This window comes from Macrotis lagotis, chromosome 7 (assembly GCF_037893015.1).
Source record: "Macrotis lagotis isolate mMagLag1 chromosome 7, bilby.v1.9.chrom.fasta, whole genome shotgun sequence".
NCBI lineage: Eukaryota > Metazoa > Chordata > Mammalia > Peramelemorphia > Peramelidae > Macrotis > Macrotis lagotis.
Window position 1 is genome coordinate 69416693 of NC_133664.1, and position 20157 is coordinate 69436849.

Here is a 20157-nt window from a genome sequence, read left to right on the forward strand (position 1 = left end):
GCCAAAGCCCAGATGGAAGAGAAGTATTCCTGCCAAATCAGCATCATCGATTATTTATGGAACTAAAGAGTGACAGATTGGCTTGCGAAGATTGCTCAAAAAATGCATGTCCTCATGAAGAAGTTAGCTTCTGAGGGAGGGTTTGGGGTGGAGACAGGAGAGGAGAACTTTCTGGGATGAAGATGCCTCAAGGCAACTGCAGATAGCATTGTTTTGGTTAAACTTTGGCTGGGCTAGTATGAGCATGATCTCATGTTCCAAAGCTGTCACTAGAAGTATGCAATGGGAATATTGTTTCAATTGTGTCTCATCCTACAGTCAGCTTAAATTTACCTTCAACGAAGTTACTGATTATTCTGATTTTTTTTTAAAACTATTGTTTTAGGCCTTCATGAGAAGAAATGAAAGAATGTTCTCAATTTCAGGCGTTTTTTGGCAGACCCTAATTTACTTATTGCTAGATCCTGGGGCAACAGTATTGGCCAGTTTTCTTACCTTGCTTTTTTTTATTGTTCCAACTGAAGGCAGAACTTCAGGGCAGGAGACAACAGAACAAATTGGGAACGGCCAAGTCTACTTTTGTTTTTCACCCTGAATAGATTATGACATGGGGATGATATGTCTGCAGAAGTTCATCATTGGAGATGATGATAAAAGAAGGAGAGAGAGAGAGAGAGAGAGAGAGAGAGAGAGAGAGAGAGAGAGAGAGAGAGAGAGAGAGAGATTAAATGTCATTATTCTGACTGGGGACAGAGGTTACCTTGATGGAATGCTAGTTTTAGAGCAGGCATACTGGAAAGATCTATTTTATCAAGGTACTGAGACTATATATTCTGACTGTCCGAATAAACATGAATTTCTGGGTCCTGTGCCCAGCTCCAAGAGCTGACTCCATAACCCTTCTCCGGCATCCTGCTCTGTTTTGCAGAATCAAATTGTTATTTAAAGAATAGTGCATCATTCTTGGCTCTGGGTAGATATTAGTGATACAAATATAAAACACCAACTTGGTTTCTCTAACTTGAATCATTGAGGAGAGACATGATTACAGCCATGTGACAGTGACAGAGTCTGGATGCTTGGCCAAAGACTCTCTTCCCCTTGTGCTGGTTTTGCCCAAGACTGCGAGTCCTCACTCTTTGTTCTAGCCACTTTTGTGACTACAGCATGTCATCTGATTAAAGTACTTTCCTTTATTGAAATTAGTCACTTTGAGTCCTATTATTGGGACTGGACATATTTAGGTATGGACAGCAGCTGGGAACACTGGGAAGAAAGAAAGGTCCCTGGAGCCAGAGGATCTGGCTTCCACTTCCCACCTCTAAAGCTGTGTGATCTTGGGCAAATCACCCAACTTCTCTGTCCCTCAATTTCTTCATCTCTAAGGGAGATGGACCAGCTAGATAGAAGTTCCTTCTAGCTCTAGACCTCTGAATCTGTATTTAAAATGTGGAAAGCCATGGTGCAGGCTCAGACATCAATTCCTTGCAAAATGCAATTGAGCATTGATTCTTGGGAGAAGCAGGCAGACAAAAGGGCATCAGTCACACTCTTTTTGAGGCTAGCCTGCTACCTTCTACAGACTGAGCCTCTATGTCTCACTGTCATACAAAACATACTTCAAATACCAGGCAGTTTTATGTGTCTGTGTAGTGCCTTAACTGGAATTCTTGGGCCTGGGGTTTTAAACTCAGTTGGGGGGAAGGGGAGAACTTGGTATGTCTGAGGCCTCTGGCAAACAGTCCTAACTGCTTACTTGCTTCTCCTTTTCCCTGGACAGTCAAGGGGTTGGCTCCCTAGAAACTGATTGGTAGTTAATCTATTATTTATTATTTACTTCTTTACTAAATACTCATATCCAGGTCCCTGCTAAGTATTGAGGGGGGGGAGGTTGGGGGGGCAGGGAGTGGGGGGGGGGGAGACAGACAGAACCTGGAGAAACTGATGAATAAAAGGAAGGATGAGAAAAGCCAGCAGCTGGGCAAAGAATCCTCCAGTGAAACGGTCTCAGGGAAATAGTGGGGAAGGCATCTACCAGGGTGAAAAGGTTGCTGAAGTTAAAATACTTCTCATTCTGATGAAATCCCAGGTCTAGTCCTTATCCTTATCCTTCTGCCCTAAGATGATTTCAGTGGCCTCTGTAGCACCCTGCATACCCACATACACACAAACTCACACACACCTCATACCTCTTTTAAAAATTAACAGAAATCTGTTTTCTTTTGTATCTACCCCACTCCCATTCCATTGAAAAAGAAAAGAAAAATAAGCTTAGTGTAGCAAATATAGTCAAGCAAAACAAATTCCTCATTGACAGTATGCAAAAATATTTATATTTCATTCTACCCCCTAAATCTATCACCTCTGCCAGGAGGTAGATAAGCATATTTCATCATCTGTTCTCTGGAATCACAAACTACTATTTTATTGTCTGTAATTCTTAAAACTTCCAGAGTTGCTTATTTTTACAGTGATATTCTTATCCATACAAATTGTTCTCATTCTACATATTTCTTTCTTCATTAACTTGTAAAAGGCCTTTCCATAATGATGATAAAACAGTATAAATTGCTTTGTCTCCATATCAGTTCAGCCTTTAACTGACTTTTTTTACTTCCTAATTTCTGAAAGGAAAATGATACTCCATTGCATTTATATAACATGCCATTCCTAGGAATGTGCTGGTAAATGTTTAATAATCAGTTCCCTCAAAAATATTCACTCTACTTTATTTTTGGATGCAATTACTTTTAAGTGACTTGTTCAGGGTCATATAAGCTAGTAAGGGTCCTAACACCAGGGCTGGTGCTCTATCTACTATGCCACCTAGTGCCCCTCAACCTAGTTTTCAGTTTAATCTTTATTATTAACATTTTCTTCCTCACTTTCTGAAGTCTAGACATTCAACAAAACTATAGATCAAGCCATGACTTGTAGCCTTTGCTGATTTTCAAAGTATAAATGCTCACATTGAAATTTTAATAATTTGCTCTCTAGAGCCAGATAAAATTGGCTCCAGCCCTTCCCTGGTCATTCCTCAGCCAATGACCATCCCTTTATTTTACAGGGATTTTGTCACAAAAAAAAATGAACTGCTATAAAGATTTTTACGCATTTTTAAATTTTTTTGTTCTTATAGCCCTACTAACAGTATTCAGGATACGAAGACATGCACTATGTAGTAACCTTTTGTATCTACTTCCAAATCAATTTTTAAAATGGTTGTGCCTATTCATAAGTCCACCAATGTTGAGTTAGTGTGCCATTTCCCCATAGCCCTTCAAATGTTTAATCATTTTCTTTTTGTTGTTGTTATCTTTGAATACTATGATGGGTGTCAGGTAGAATCTCAGAATTATTTTGATTTGCATTTCTCTAATTAGTAGTGATTCGGAGCATTTTTTTTCCCTTAAGACCTAAGTCTCTTTCCTTGAGAACTGTTCCTATCTTTACATCATTTAACAACTGAAGTATGGGTGTTCTTCAGTCTTCATCTGTAAAGTGAGATTGATTCCAGAAGTCTTTTCTGTCTCTAAATTTACAATCTTATTATGAAGATACACTGTTTCATTGGAGATTGCATAACCTTTCAACAGCCTCCATGAGGTAGATACTACTGATTCTTTCATTCCCATTTTATAGATTAGGAAACAGAAGGAGATCAAGGCACTTACTTATGGTCACATAGCTTTAGAGAGATTCAAGTTGGGATTTGGGCCCATGCCTGTCTCCAAGTCTTTGCTTGTGCTTATTTCTGTGTAGAATACTCCTTGTACCACCTTTGCAGTCTTCTCATGTCATCCAGTTCTAATTGCACCCATCCTTTTATGGCAGGGTCAGATGCTTCCTTCTACCTCCTAGCCTTCCCCAATTCTCCCCAACTTGGAGCCTCAGCTAGAAATGTTTACTTCAGAGGTCCTTCAGTAGTAAAGACTTTACAAGCAGCTTTTACAAGTGAGGATAATTTCAGGATGCTTCTGGTTATCACGAGAAGCAGCTAAGGATGCCCTCCTTTTTGGTGCCCCCTTTCTACACACATAATGAGGTCAAGATCAGGAAGATGTGGTTTCTCCTTTGTCCTTTTGTGTGGGGTGAAAGAAAACAGCTCAAAGCCATGCTGAGCCAAGGAAGCAGGCGAATCTTGGTTGTTTTCATGCAGTTGAAGGACTATGAGAGTTGTTGGGATCCACTGAATCAAAAGCCTTGGGGAAAAAGCCCCAGTTGTATTGCACTAGTTATTGCCATCCCAATTGGATATGGCTTTTTCCTTCCTTAAACTCACAACCTTATATTTCTTTAAAAAAAGCAATTGTCATCTCACTTAATTCTATATTTGTATACTAGTTTCATGACCCTTACTGGCCTATAAGTACTCAATAAGTATTTGTTGAATTAATGAATAAATGACCTAGAATTTCCCAAAATTCTCACTAGTAAATGAGTAAAAGACTAGTAAAAAAAAAACTAGTAAAAGACTATTGATAATTTTTTTAAAAACTTTCTTTAAATGTTAATTGTGCTTAATTGGGTAGGATCAAGTAAAATGAGGTAAGTGTGGAAAAAATGCTCTATAGGACAAATTATATAGGAAAATATATAATAGAGGCATTGTGGTAAGGTCAGGAAGAATGGAATCCAAGCCCTGCTTTGCCACATATTCACTGTTTCAGCCCTGTTTCCTTGCCTCAAAGCAACTCTCTAGAAAGGTAATTAATTGACAGAGAAAGTGCCAATCTACATTTTACCACTAATAATGGACACAATGAATTTTAAAAAGTTTAATAATGGGGAACTACAGATAAAAGATAATCACTAAACTATCCTCTTCCATCTCCACCCTTAGTACTTTTTATATTTCAAATTTCTAATACTGTACACCAGAAAGGTCAAACAGCTGGAGGAACACCTACAAAATTTTTGGATGGGCCTGAACCAGATTGAAACATAATTGGGAAATAAATGCTTACCAAGATATCCAATGCAGCATAGGAAACGCGAATTTGTGATTTTCTAAGTCTATGCAGTTGCAGGAATCACTTTCTATTTGAATGATAGACACCACCGCTGTGCACCAGTTACTCTAAATATCAAATAATGAGAGGTAGTATGGAATAGAGTAGATAGATGCTTCAACTTGGAATTGGAGAAATTGAATTTGAATCCTTTTTCTGCCTATTATCCATTATGACCTTGGGTGAGTCACTTACCTTCTCTGGGGCTTATCCTCCTTATCTATAAAATGAGGAGGTTGGACTAGATGATAGCAGCTAACATTTAGATAGTGTTTTAAAGCTGGGAAAGTACTTTTCATGTAATGTTTTCTTTGAACTCCCAAAAACTTGGTGAAGGAGACACTAGTCTTTACTTCCATTTCACAGATGAACTAACTGAAACTAAATGAAGTTCAGTGTCTGACCCTGTATGTCTTAAGGACTTTATTACCTCAATCTATGTTCCCTAGGACCCTAAGTTTGTAGAATTTTTCTTTCTCTCTCTGACCCACTATTTTCTTCCCCAATTCACTGAACTCTGCTTTATTAGGGAGTTTCAGGTCTGACCAATTTTTTACCTGGTGTCTGACCATCTAATCAAATCCTCTGGTGAAATGGAAATCGTGCATTCCCAATGCCGCATTCTCATGTCATGTATTAACCAAGTGAAATATTTTGCAACACACATGAATAAGTAGGCTGGAGTGACAGACCTCATCTTGTCCACAGTGCCATTCCCCATTCCTATTTTCAATTCTACCCGGGTTTCTCATGTGCCCATTGGAAGCTACTCAGGGTCAGAGGCTGTTAGATTATCCGATGAGGTCTCTGTAATGAAGATCTAAATACACCAGGGGTCCCCAAGTACACACTCCACAATTACTATGGAAAGGGAAGAACAAAAAGCATTATATCAGTGCTGGTAATGAGGGATACAAATCAATGGCAGTCATGCTGCTTTAGTAAATACCTTTGTATTTACTTTGTATCCTTTGCTAACTGGTGTTTTTAATATAGCTTTTTTCACTTTTATCCCCAATTTAGTTTTGTTTTTTAATTACATGACTAGAAAGAAACTAGACTGCTCTGGTATCAAAAGCAAGAGATGATAGATGGATTGCTGAGTGCTCCAAGTGTTCATCTTTGCAATGTTCACTTATGGACAGTGCCATAACTGGAATGTGACAGTTGGGGCTTTGTCCCATGATGGAAGAATCGAGCAGGTTCTGAAAATGATAAGGCAGGGAATACTTCACAACTCGAAAACCTTCTAGTGTGCTCTGCATGTTTTCTCTCCCAAAGTTGCCATGTCTCAGATAAGTATCCCTCCATCACCCCCAAATTGCTTCAGGTACAAAAACAAATAGCTATGGTTTTGGATATTGACTCAATATATAACTTCAGAACTGTCTTAGATCCTAATGATATTGGAGACCTAGCTTTTGACATAAGAAATTCTAGTGAGAAAATAAAGCATTTTTTAAGTTCTTTTAGAATGTATTTGGGGTGAGAGAAACAGGGAGAAAGGAAGAATAGTTTCCCTTTGACTAATTTTATTTTTTACTTTCTTAATAAACATGAAACTATGAATTGTAGATCCTGAAGATCTTATAGATACTATTTTTAGAATGACTTTCTTTTTTTCTGCTGCCCCTGTTAAAATGACAGCCCACATGGAACTGAAATAATAGAGTTCAATTAAGTGCCAACATGATGGCCAGATCTTCATGCTCACTCCTAGTTTCAATCCTTCTTCCTTCAGACCCATTAGCAGGTAGAGCCAGTTGGCAAAAACTGCCCATTTCAATTTTAGTTGGCTGCATGGTCTCACCTCCTTCCCTTTCCCCCTGCTTTCTCTCAGAGGAGGTGCTAATGAGTGAGGAAGCAGTCAAAAGGGTCGTGGCTCCCGGAGAGAAGAAGCAAAAACTGGAGGGATGCACAGACTAGATAAGCAGACCTTGAATAATGGACACAACTGGCAGCTTGGGTGGGTTTACACTGTGGGAGGAAGAATGTTTATTTCTTGATTTATTTTTAATTTTACTAACCAATGAAAGCCATTTAGGTGTAGCTTACTGGGAACTGGGATGTGTTTTTGCTCTAAAATGAAAACTTCAGAGCTATTCTTGTGTAGTGTTGCAGTTTTCTTTTGATTCAGTTTTAAAAGAAAAATCTGGTATGTGAACTCCTCCCCCGTCCCCTTCCAGTTGGCAGAGCCCACAGCCCACTGAATAAATGCTTTCTGCACCTGTTTACCACATGTGGACCCTCCCTACCACTTTGCCTGCAACTTGAGGGTCCCCAGCTGGCGTTCCAACCATTTCAGTGTCTCAGATGGGGTCTGTGGGAAAGGATGAGGTAGGGGAAGAGAGCTTGTCTTGGAATCCCCAGAGATCTGGCTTAAAACTATTCCTGAGGTTGTGTGACCATTTGTAAAAACAGGAGTAACACTTGATAAGTTTGCCACAAGGGTCAAATGTGATTATGTGTATATGGTATTTTATAAACAGGAAAATACTATATTTGTCAACTGTTATTAGAATTACTATCTAGGGGCTAATCTTAGCTCTGCTGCAGCAGCCTCTGGACATGACCTTCCACAGGAAGCTGGTTTCTTTCTATGCTAGGTGAAGGGTCAGGAATGAGGTTTCCTGGTATGAGGAGCTCCTAGGGACTCCCTCTACCAGCCTAGAACATTGAGGATCACAGTATGTGTCATAAGTGAGACTAGTCTACTCTCTGGTTCTCCTTACAACTTTCTGTAGAGGAAGTAGGCAAAATATCATCTTAGGTGGCAACTTTTCTTTTCTAAAAACAATTTTACTTAAAAGATTACATTAAGTAGAAATAAAGGACTAGCATTAGATACTCTATTACATTTTTTGATCCCATTTTACTTGATCATACCAGAGAAAAATCTTGATATTGGATTGGATATTTTAAATTGTTGCATAGAGCAGTGTTACATGTGTAGTAAATAGAATTTCATGATTTTAAAAATAAATGTACACACACATATATACACATACATGCACATAGTAAGCTTTTGTTGCAGCTCTAATTTCATATGCCCAGAAATCCCATTCATTAGTAATACATCCGTATTACTAGTCAATCAGTGAATTCATTTATTGAGCAAATAGTGTTAACTTGGGCAAGTCTTTTAGCTTTTTTATCTTTTTTTTTTTAGCTTTTTTAGCTTTTTATCTTTTGTAAGCAATCAAAAATGATACCTGGAGAAAGGGAGCATTTTGGTCATCAGGAAGGACAGACTGTGAACATGAGATTAATTTGGGACCACTAAAAAACAAGATTATTTGTTGTCCTTAAAATCATTAGTATTTAGTTTTTTGCCTCTATTCCCTCCAGTTTTTGCTATGTTTCGATCTCACCAGTCTATTGTTTAAAAAAAAACAAAGGACCTGAGAGGCTGGTAGTGTTTAAAATTCATTTGGGAAGTATCATATTCTGGTGAAGTCATGCCAGTGGAAAGTCTTTTGAATGACAATAGGAAAATGGACAAAAGTGAGAGAGATTTGTACAGTGATAAATGAGCTAGCAATTAATCTCTGCACAACTGTCCTCCTTATATGTAAAGTGCTGGGGGGGGGTGAGCTTTGGGAGGCTCTGTGTCTGGACTTTAATGGAATTTTAAAAAGGAAAAAAAATAATGGGTTTTTTCCCTCAAGCATACTCAAGCCAACAATCTGTACTTTTGGCTGGAAAGTTAAATTTATTTTATTTATTGACTGGCACAAATTCTACCATTTGGGATGCTGAAATCATGTAGATTGTATCTGACCAGAGGGATCACTTGCGATCATGTAACCAGAGGATTAATTTGGAAGTTCGTACTTTGCTATTTTGAAGTCGAGGAAGCTTGAGAATGTATTTTGCATATTAAGTGAACTCCTTCAAAGATGTGACTTTGTGCAAATTCTGTATTAAAGCTGGAAAAAATGGGGGGGGGGGAGATTTGCCTTAATCACCTAATATGTTCTAGGTCACTGCTGCAATTAAGATTTCTTTCTCAGCCTAAGCCTTAAACTGGGAATATGTGGCTGCTGTCTGGCTCATCACTGCAAACCCCAAATTTTCTATTATGATGTAAATATCTTCACAGTAAAGCCTTTTAGAGTTTTTGGCAATGGATAATCCCTTCTCTGCCAAAAGGTAGGTTCCCTGGTGTCTTGCAAGCTCACAGCTTGCAAGGTAAACACTGGATGACCTATAAGCCAGCCAGTCAACTTGTACATTGCCATATTAGGCAAGTAGCTGAGATTGGCGTCTGGGGACAAGCAGCACCGGATGGCAGCTAAACCTAACATGCTGCTGGGAGCCAGAGTCCAAACCCAGGGAGACATGACCCAGTACTGGCACATTCATTAGCGTGTGTTGTGATGAGATGGATTTGCACTTAGAATTTTCATTTGCAGACATAGTTTTCCATGTGATTTGAAAGCTGGAGATTAGTTCAGGGAGGTAAGAGAAAACACAGTACTGTTAGCATTTAGACTTTACTAAGGAAATAATGATATTTCCCTTATTCCTTTTTATATTTGGGGGGTTCTCTTTTAATAGACCAGTGGGGAGGGAAGTCCTATAAAACCATGTCTCAAGTTATTTTAGAAACCCTACAGAATGATTAAGACAATTGTTAAAAGGGAAAGACTTAAAGTAACAAAGTATTTCCCAAGCACTATTTCTTGACGTTTGATGTATTTGTAACAGAAAAAAAAATAGAAACACTGGAAGAGGAATTACACAGAAGAATTTTAGAATGGGTTGTCTTGGATTCTAGTTTTGGGCTGATACTTATGAGTTTTGTGAACTTGGGCATTTCATCTGCTTACTCTGGGCTTTCATTTTCTTCTTCCTTTGCAAATAAGAAGCTCTGACTATTTCCTGTTGGTGCTTTAGTAAGTTTTAAATTGCTATGCTCAAATATGGGCTTAAAAAGAGCACTGAAGCTTTTCATTCTATCTTATTCTTTTATTTCCCTCAGCCAATCAATAGAACACTTTTATAAAGGTAGCCTGGGGAGCAGTTTGTTGATCATAATGCATAACTTAGCACTTCATTGATGTATTCTTAAGACTATGAATCTATCTCCCCCCCCATAAGAATGGAATTTCTAGAAAGCTAATGGAAATGAGGGAAGTAAGGGAAAGCTTCCATCTCATTCTGATCCACTCAATCCCTTTCAATTCATTTTTTCATATGACCCTTGATCTCAAATTTTGGGTAATGTTTTGTTTCATTGGAGCAGACGAAAGAGGATATGTCAAAAGACTTGTCTGAATTCAGATGCCTCTTGTTCCCCACAAAGGAGCAAGTGTATTTGCCTGTGTTTTCAAGATAGGTCTTCTAGCCTGAGTCCTTTTGGCACATGACAAATGTCCTACTCCATAAAAATTTCCATCCTTTGAGTACTCATTGAAATTAGTGTTCCTAAGCCTACTCAAGGAATTGATCTTAGACCTGTATTAATTACACTTTTATGAAGTAAGAGGTAGTAGCATACCTGAATTCTTCACCTTTCATCAATCTGTTGTTAGTGGTGTCATTAGTAAAGGTTGTTGGCTATTCCATAGGAGCAGACACCTAACCAAATAGGCCATTTATACCTCCCATCTCCGGTTAGGTGTGTGTGATGCCATTACATTTCCTTCGAAATAGTTGTCACTTTTACACCCTATTGCAGCTTTTGGTCCTCTAGCCATCTAACTCCACAGTCCAAGACAGACCCAACAGTTGCTTTATTGGGTTTTTTTGTTCTTTTTTTGTTGTATTTTATTTTTGCAAGGCAATGGGGTTAAGTGACTTGCCCAAGGTCACACAGCTAGATAATTATTAAGTGTCTAAGACTGGATTTGAACTCAGGCCCTCCTGACTCCAGAGCTGGTACTCTATCCACTGCACCACCTAGCTGTCCCAGTTGCTTTATTGTTAAGGATGATCAAGCATTTTAGGATAAATGTTCAGCTTTGCATGATTTAACTTGTCATCTTTCAAATTATAAGTGTTAATGGAGGGTTGACTCTTTATTATTTTCTTTGATTTGGCATTCTTGGGTGTCTCCCTTCCTGAGAGAGATCTCAGGTAACTGAATCTTTTTAAGAATCATTAATTATAGTTAAAGTTGGTTTGCATATTATGCTGGGAAGCAAGGTAGTTTTCCCTTTGAAATGTTTTTAATACAATATCATGCATGCATTTTAAATATGAGGAAAAATTTTTAGAGGGAGTATTGTAAGTTTTTTCTTTTTTTTTTAAAGACTATTCCCATGCAGCAAGGCATGGGAATATCCTTTCACCACACTGAATGTTGAAATAACTGTAGACTTGCAATAACACTTTTTGCAGAAAATGTTTTTTTCATGTCTCCACATACTTGGCCTGGTTTAGATTACCTTATGGGGTGATACAACAAAAGATTTTATTTGCAGACTTGTCCAAAATATCACCACTATCCCAAATGCACAAAGCATTTCATGGTCCACACAGGAAGAAGATTATGCTAAAATTGGGAATCTGGAATTTATTGTATAACGTGATAAATGGGAAACAAAAAGGATTAAATGTGTTTCCCACTGGAGGGATTATCTAATGTGGGACAGTTTACCCCCATTTTAGGAATGTACATGCATAAATAAAATCCAGTAACAAAAATGAGAATATCACTTATAACCATAAAAAGAATTTTCACACACACACACACACACACACACACACACACACACACACACACCCCTACCTTGAACTGAACAGTAAAAATATATATTCTTCACATGTAGAGATTTTGGTAAATTATAGTAACCTTTGAAATGTCTCTTGACACTTTTTAATTTTTGAAATTCATTGGCAGATAATGTACAAAGTCAGGGAACATCTTTTTTCTGTAACAGACATACATACATACAATCAATACCTTAATCTTCAGGGAGCAATGTCTTGCTAGCCCTGTCAAGTTTTTGCCCATATTTCAAAAGAATGGAAACAATTGAGCAGGGAGTTGCTAACTAGAGTCTGGCAGTGGCATCATGCTTTACTGGGAAGTTCAGGTTAAGTACTGGTCAGTCAGCTTTCCCAGAGGCCCCCAGGGTCTCTTAATGTGACAGCATGGATGCCCATTAGGAGTGGGTCTGGTTACCTCTTTGGGATTTTGTTTTCACTTTCCAATGCTGGTTTGTTCAGCTGATACGCACTTTTGTGATGAAACATGTGCAAGTTTTGCCATCTCATGTTTGGGAGCTTTTTATTCTGTGAATTTTTTTTTTTTTGCAAGGCAAATGGGGTTAAGTGGCTTGCCCAAGGCCACACAGCTAGGTAATTATTAGATGACTGAGGTCAGAGTTGAACTCAGGTACTCCTGACTCCAGGGCTGGTGCTCTATCCACTGCACCACCTAGCATCCGATTCTGTGAATTTTTTAAAAGGTACTTTCTTCTATCTGAATCTGTACCACTTTCTCATCATTTTTTTTTTTTACTAAAAAGTCTTCTCCCTGTACTTTTTCTACTTCCAATTGATGGTTGTTTCCCACTGATTCCCAATACAGGAGCTCTTCAAATGTTTTGTGCTGTACTAAGAAGCTGTGCCATCAGAACATCACCACCATTTCACCTCACCACCATTTCACCTCACCATGGAGCTAGGCTACCAACCCCAAAAGGTTTTGTGCCATAATATTCTATGGCTAACACATGTCTTTTGACTTTACTACCTTTAGGAACTGGAAAATACATATATTCAAATTGCTTTTTTTCATTCTTGTAAAATACTAGTAGTATTTGGAATAATTGGAATTGCCTTCTTTTATACTTAAGGTTACATACCATTAATTTCAAATTTTATGATTCTGTCCACATTCATTTCTTTTCCCCTCCCTGCCCCATGCATTCCTCTTTCCAAAATATGTCCTCTCACCTCTTTGCCCTTTAGAAAAGGAAATCTATGCTAGGAACTTAGTGTTCAGGAAACTGCTAGTTGTATCTTCTTTTTGTTTTATCCATTTAGGAAATGAACTTGTCTATTGATCTAAGTTCAGGATGAGGTAGAAATTATTTTCAGTCTTTTGGCATTCTGGAATTTGCTGCATCTATTATTTTCATCACTATGGACCTTCTCTGTAGGATAATAGATTTAGAGCTGAATGAGACCTTCAGGGTCATTAAGCTGAACTCCTTTATTTTACAATCGAGTAAACTGAGACCCATGCAATTTCTACCCAAAACATTATTAAACATTATTAAAACATTATTAAAACCTAGATCTTCTTGACGCCAAGTCCAACATTTTGTTATGTCAAACTGACCCAACCAAAGGACAATAGAAAACTGCATGTGGGGCAAATATGGGTCTCTTCTACCAAGGAAGATCACAATGCCAGTATGAGCTTTCATCTCTGTTTTTCTTAACCATTATTTGCCATAAATTTCACCAATTTCTTTAATCACCATTTAGTTAATTTATACTTTAATTTTTTGGGTATCTCGGGAGTCATTTTTACAGGTCTCAGAGTCCTTATGACTCAGGAAAATACCGTACACCCAGTCTTCAGGAGGAAGCTTTACAGGTGCTATTGGAATGTAATATGTGATTTTTTTGTCTAGGGATCACAGGGTTCCAGAGAAACCAATCCACACAGGTATTAAAATCCTTCATAAAATTAAACCAGAATTAGTAAAGAAGTTAAAGGTAAGTAGAATGGAAGTTGATAGGCTCTTAGTGAGAGGAACAAAAGAGCTGCCCAATGGGAATTCATTGGCTTCCATTGGTCATGATGGACATTAAGCAGATAGGTCAAAAGAAAGCTGATGTGCTTTATGTACCAGAGGAGGATGCAGGAGAGAAGTATTTTGAAAAATTCAACATTTTTCCAAACTAATGTAACATAATTTGATATTCAATGACTTCATTTCACAAGTGAACAGAGGGGAAGTATAGTCCACTCCCCTCCCCCCCCAAAAAACCTGTTGGAAAATGTTATGTAATCAAGAAGTAAAAGATCAAAGGCTTATATAATACTCAGGTTGCATTAATTCAGCAAGTATTTTTGAGCACTTGTTATGTATTGACTTTTTCCCCAGATGGTATGAGGAATACAAAGAAGTCTAAAACATCATTTCCTCTCTTAAGGGCTATCTAGTTTGCTTTGGAGGAGGAGAGATGAGGTGATAATAAGGAAGAAAAAAAAAGATCTAGAAAGTGAGAAAGAAGACTGTTTTCTTTAAGAAAAGCTTTATGCTGTAGTTTCTTTAATCACTTTGGAACTTTTTGATATTTTATCACTATGTAACAACAGTAGTTTAAATGAATCTGAGTGGCTTTAGGGAACCAAAGTCTCTGCTCTCAATTGTATATAATCTTAAAAAGAGTAATAAATAACCAGCAGGAGTTATACTGAGACACACTGTAGCTGTATTGAAGTCAGTGTGAATGGAGAGCTTGTTTAGAGCTGGGAAGATCTGAGTCCTCTATAGCCCTTGACTTATTACTTACTCTCTTGGTGCCCTTAGACAGCCTCTAAAACTGTAAACTAAGAAGCAGTAACTGATCTGCATTGGTTTAAAAAAGAGTTTTAGGAGCATCTCTTGATCACCAGAGCAGCTGATTCTCTTAAGATGATATGTCTCACCTCCTCCACTCTGCTCAAATCCTGATGAGCATCCCTCAACCTATGCCCAGTCTCCTCTTTCTGGCCTTTCATCTCAGAGGGAAATCATTGACTCTTAAAAGTCTTATATAAGGAAATTATTTTCTAGATCCACCCCTAGCAATTTTCATAGTAAATTATTTTGCTAATTTTGATGATTAAAACATTTTTTTAAAAAAATGAGTCCTTTGAAATGCTTTCTCTAAAGTATTCTGATAAATCTGAATGCTATCTAGTTTCTTCAAAATGGAAAACATAAATGTTACTTAGTAACCCAATGATAATGAATTTTGTGTCCCCCATTTGCCTGCATTAAGCTGGTAGTTTTTTTTATTAGCAGGGAAATATGTTGACATACTAGATTTGTGACATGTTTTCTCTTCTGATTTTGAGAGAAGCCTCAAATTTTTCCTTCAAATTCTTTTTTTGTTTAAATTGAAGGTTTTAGGATACAGGTGAGTGTCAATAGGTTTGGAGGCACTCATTCTCTGTAGGAGCTCATATTTCTTTTTTTGTAATAACATCAAACTGCTTGGAAATGGTCTATTGCATATAATGTAACTTTGTCCACAAGATTACTATGTTTTTCCTTTGGATAAAGATTCCAAGACAGGGAGATTAAGTGATATAGCCATAGTTTGGAGTAATATTGGCAGGAGCTGGGCTGCTTTCAATAATAATTCCTTATGACAGTTTTGAGTGCATTTAAATCTGCTGCTCACTTTTATTTCTTTAGCACACAGCAACTAAGAGGGTTAAAAGAAAATAATTCAGATAAAGTCTCATCCCATCAAACTTTAACAGAATAGTCAGATTTTTTTCTGTGTTGGAATTTCATCAAAATGCATATTGCTCAGAAATGAATGAAAGACTTAACAATAATTGAAAGGAAACATTGTTTATTCAGGTTGTGATCAGTTCTGCCAAAACATTGTCATTTTCCAGAGCAAGGGTACAAGAGTGGGAGTGATGTTGAATTATTTTGTCATATCTCACAATTTTCTGCCAGAATCAACTGCTTTCACCCTAAATATACCCCTCTACCTGAACCATTGGGAAAAAAAAAGAAAAGAAGACAAGAAACATTCCTTATCAGCCCTTGAAATGCGGTTTCCAACTGAGCTAGTCAGGTTCCTTCGTTAGTCTTTTCTCATGGCTTCAATTTTTTTTTCCAGGATGACATGATAAGTTAGTAGTCAAAACCATTATGGATGCTACTCATGTTATTTGCCAACAGAGTATCTGGTAAATAGTGGGCAGTCAGTAAATACTTATTGAATTAAATTCTTCATCCAAATGAGGTAGGCTGCTACCGGCATATATGAAGTCATTTTCTTAATATCATATTTTGTAGTGTTAGCAAGGACCATTTCATTGAACCCAGTGGTTTTCCATTTGAGCTAACTGAAGTCCTTAGATGTGAAGTGAGCTTTCCAAACTGGTGCCTGTTATAACTGGTTAGAAAAGTCAGAATTCAAACCTAAATATCTTTATCCAAATCCAGACGGAGAGGGGAAAAGAGAGAGAGTATGTGTGTGGGGGGTAACAGCATGCATTTATTCCTTGACAAATTGCAAGAGGGAGATTGGAGCACAATCTCATCATACTCTCTCCTGTCTTCATATGTATTTTACTTGCCATAACTCCATGATCCTCCTTTTTCTTAGATTTCCTTTAGATTTTAACCCTTCTAAAAGTAGAGTCTGTGTTTCATTTCTATTTTTGATCATTATACTTAGAATACAGAAGTTACTTGGCAAATATTTGTGGAATTTCATTGAATTGGGAGAAGAGTAAAAGGTTTCAAATGTGGATGACTGAGGGGATGAGAAATGATGATCAGAAAAAGGAAGAGGTTGGGGGGAAACATAGTAGACCATGGACAAGTAGAGATAGCAGTCTGGAGAGGGCTTACCTGCATGGCCATAACCTGCATGAAAGTGAGAATTAACTGTCTGAGAATGAAAAAATTAGATTCCAAGGGAAGAATATGGGAAGAAAAACAAGAGAATTCAAACTCCTGGGGAAATAGTCATTTTAACAGATGAGAAAGAGTCACATAGGTGAATTAGGGAATTTTGTTATGTCCTGAGAATGATGTTATAAATATCCAGATGACTCTCGGCAAAAAAAAAAAAAAAAAGGTTTCTCATCCATGGCCTAGAAGGAAAAAGACATATTTTGCAATAATATGAAAGAGGAAAAAGATTGGGGAAAAGACCCTTTGACTTAATGATTAGGAAATGATTAAATAATTTTAGAGATAGGAGTTTTAATAGAATAGTGGAGATGGAAACCAGAATTTAGAAAGGAGAATGGAAAGTGAAAAGTGGAGTTATGGGATATAGACAACTTTTTCAAGAGTTTAGAAGTAAAAAAAATGGGATTAAGAACATTCTAGTGTATTTGAAACCAATTTTACTGTATATATTCATTAGAAACTTATGTGGCAAGTCAATGGTAGGTACTAGGGATTAAAAAAAGAAAAAATAATTTCTGCCTTGATAGAATTTATATGTAATTCAGAGAATCGAAGACATTCAAATAAATTGAGACAGATTTTAAGTTGGAGAGAATTGGGAAGTGTAGTAACATGCAAGCTCTGCTTTTGAGGAATTCCTCTGGGAATTCTATGAGGTGACAATGGAATACATCCTCAACAAGAGAACTACTTAAAGCAAAGACATGGAGGTGGGAAATGGAATGTTGAGCTCAGCAAATAGCTAACTGGTTGATTTGATTATACTGAAAAGTATATGAAGGGGATCTCTAAAACTGTAATGTCAGATTGTGTAAGGGTTTAAATAGTAAACCAAAAGTTTTTATTTTTATCCAAAGAGGTTACAGAAAGCCTTAGAACATTTCTGAATAGGAGGATGAAATGAAAATCAATCAGTCAACAAGCATATAGGCACCTAGCATATGGGCCAGTGTAATCACCAGAGATGCAAAGACTGGCAGAACATCTGCAACAGCAACAACAATACTTCTCTAAGGGGGAGACAGCATATAAATAACTGTGTACAAACAAGAGCTCACCATATAGATTACAAACCCATTCACCAGCACTTGGCAGATAGTAGAGACTATCAATATTGAGATGGAGAATAAATTACTCATGATCAATAAAAGAGAAGGGATTAATATTAAGGGGGGTTCAGAAAAGGTTTCTTGAGAGAAATCAAGGCATCCGAAAGGCAGAAATAAAGAGGGAGAGAATTCCAGGCAAGAATAATTTATGATGCCTTGGGGGTGGGAAATAATTGCTCAAGTAGGAACCCAGAAAAGATGGATGAGAGTAAATTCAAGGATGCCTATAAAAGGATTAGATTCTTAGAGAGCAGAAGAAAAATGAGAGTTGGTTGTTGGGTTGAAGCTTTGAGGAAGGGAGGAGGTTAGTTGAGGGCAACCACATGGATGGCCCTGCTTATTGAAGGAGGAGACTGTCTTTTGTTATCATATGGAACTATTTCCTTGAGAGAGGAGTTTGGAACAGCCCACTGTGGACAAAGGAGATAGAAAGACAATGAGAAGGAATGCCAAGTTGAAATGAAGAGCCAACTGATAATATTGTGCTGCATATTAAGAATAGTAACAATAACTAGCATTTAACTTAAGATTAACCAAGTGCCTTACAAATATCTCTTTTATCCTCATAATACTATGAGGGAGGTGCTATTATTATCTTTCCTTTATAGGCAAGGAAACTGAGGCTATAGAGGTTAAATGACTTGCCCAAAGTCCCAGAGCTAATAAGGGCCTGAGGCTGGATTTGAGCTCAGCTGTCACACCTTTTCACTGTGTCCTCTACCTGCCTCATGCTGAGGTTTTGCAAAGAGGTTGATTGATGTTTGTCTTTTGTTCTTCAAGATCTTGTCAATCAGAGGTTGAGACCATGACAAGCATATGAATTGGATGTAGGGGGGACGGGCTTGGTGCTGTGTTAAGTCACATCCAGAGCCAGTTGGGTTCAGTGTCCAGATATGGATCAGGACAAACTGGAGATGGTCCTGGATGCAATGGGAGATCTTGACCTTTTTTTTTATTTTCCAAGGCAACAGGGTTAAGTGACTTGCCCAAGGTCATGCACGAAGTATTAAGTGTCTGAGGCTGGATTTGAACCCAGATCCTCCTGACTCCAGGGCCAGTTCGCTGCTCCAAGACCATGGCCTCTTAAAAGACAGGTCTTTCCCAGGTTATATGTGTTAAATTTAAAGTAGATTGAATGAATTCATAGGCTATAACTGCTCAAGATCTAAGCATGGGTAGAAACAGAGGGATTCTTTAAAAAGTGGATTGGCATCAGACTTGGATCCTGAGAACATAGCTCTAACTCTGCCACAGTCTGACCATGGGCAGCGTGTTTTAACCTGTCTACTTCTCAAGCTTCTTCATCTATAAAATCACGGTTTTCCTGGATGCTCTTAGAGGTCCTTCCAGCTCTTAGCCTCAAATTCTATTAGTGATTTTTACCTTCACGTTGTGTTATAGTAGTGTTACCATACTTGTGCTTTAAATGAACTGGAACTCAAAACAAATGGGGGCGGTTTAAAGGACAAGTATAAGAGGAAACCTACTAAACACCTATCGAAGATGAACATTTTTTGGGCTTGTTCTCCTATCTGTCTTTTCCTCACAATTTCATTCATCTGCTGCCCATCTATCTTGAAGTTTTCATTGTTCTTTTTGGCTGCCTATTAGGTGTATTTAATATTATTAGTTAAGAGCCCAGGAATGGTTTTGTTTCTGCCTCTTTCCCATTCTCCCAACAGTCTGTGTGATTTTGGGGAGAGAGCCTAGGGATTGCTTTTTGGTGTCTGTGAAGATGGTTAGCCTTTGGTCTGTCTACTTGGCCAGAAACTTGTGCTGTCATTTGGCCTCAGCTTTGAAGTGGTAATATTCTAAATCTCCCAATCACTGTTATCCAGTCTGCTTTAGCATTCATGTGCCTAATTTCTCCTTGTAATCTGATTACTGACTTGAGCTGTTGCAGCTTGCAGTTCGCTGCTATGCGTTTACTGGGCTCCCCGGGACGTGAGTGTCTGACAGCGCTGGTCCTGGGCTATGAAAAATCTCAACACAATTTTGCTTAGACGGGCCCAGGGCTGTAGCCGGGTAAGAATTAGCTGCTAGTCGAATCCTTTGTTTGGGCCACCATGTTCAGAAACCCCTGGATCTCCAGCTTTATGGAAGCTATTGAGTACACTGAGGAGCAAGGTAAGCAGCAAGAGATTCTCCAGAAAGCCCGTTAGTCATTTCTTTCACTAATTGCCTAAATGCTCTGTTGCTACATCTCTTATGAGAGTACTTTCTCCTCAAAATGCTAGCTATTAGAATCCAGCAAGCTTTGTAGTCTTTATATTTCTCTCAGAGGATACTTGAAAAAGATCCAAGTTCTTTAATTAGTTTATTTTAGAAATGCATTAAATTTAAAGCATGAGTTGGGGGTTGGGAGGAAGGGGGCTAGGGAATGAGCATTTTAGGATTTTTCCACAATTAGAAATATTT

The 20157-nt window shown here is 37.9% G+C and overlaps 1 protein-coding gene across 19 annotated transcripts in view; it reads left to right on the forward strand.

Annotated features, from left to right (window-relative positions):
* SVIL (supervillin) overlaps positions 1-20157 on the forward strand; it is a 179887-nt gene that overhangs the window by 35916 nt on the left and 123814 nt on the right. The window contains exon 1 of one of the 19 annotated variants that reach the window (XM_074193077.1): positions 1941-19866. The exons of the other annotated variants lie outside the window; for them this stretch is intronic. Coding sequence (XP_074049178.1) covers positions 19806-19866 — 61 coding nt within the window. The 5' untranslated portion in view covers positions 1941-19805. Of the gene's footprint in view, positions 1-1940; positions 19867-20157 lie in introns of those variants that run through there. 19 annotated transcript variants of the gene reach the window in all.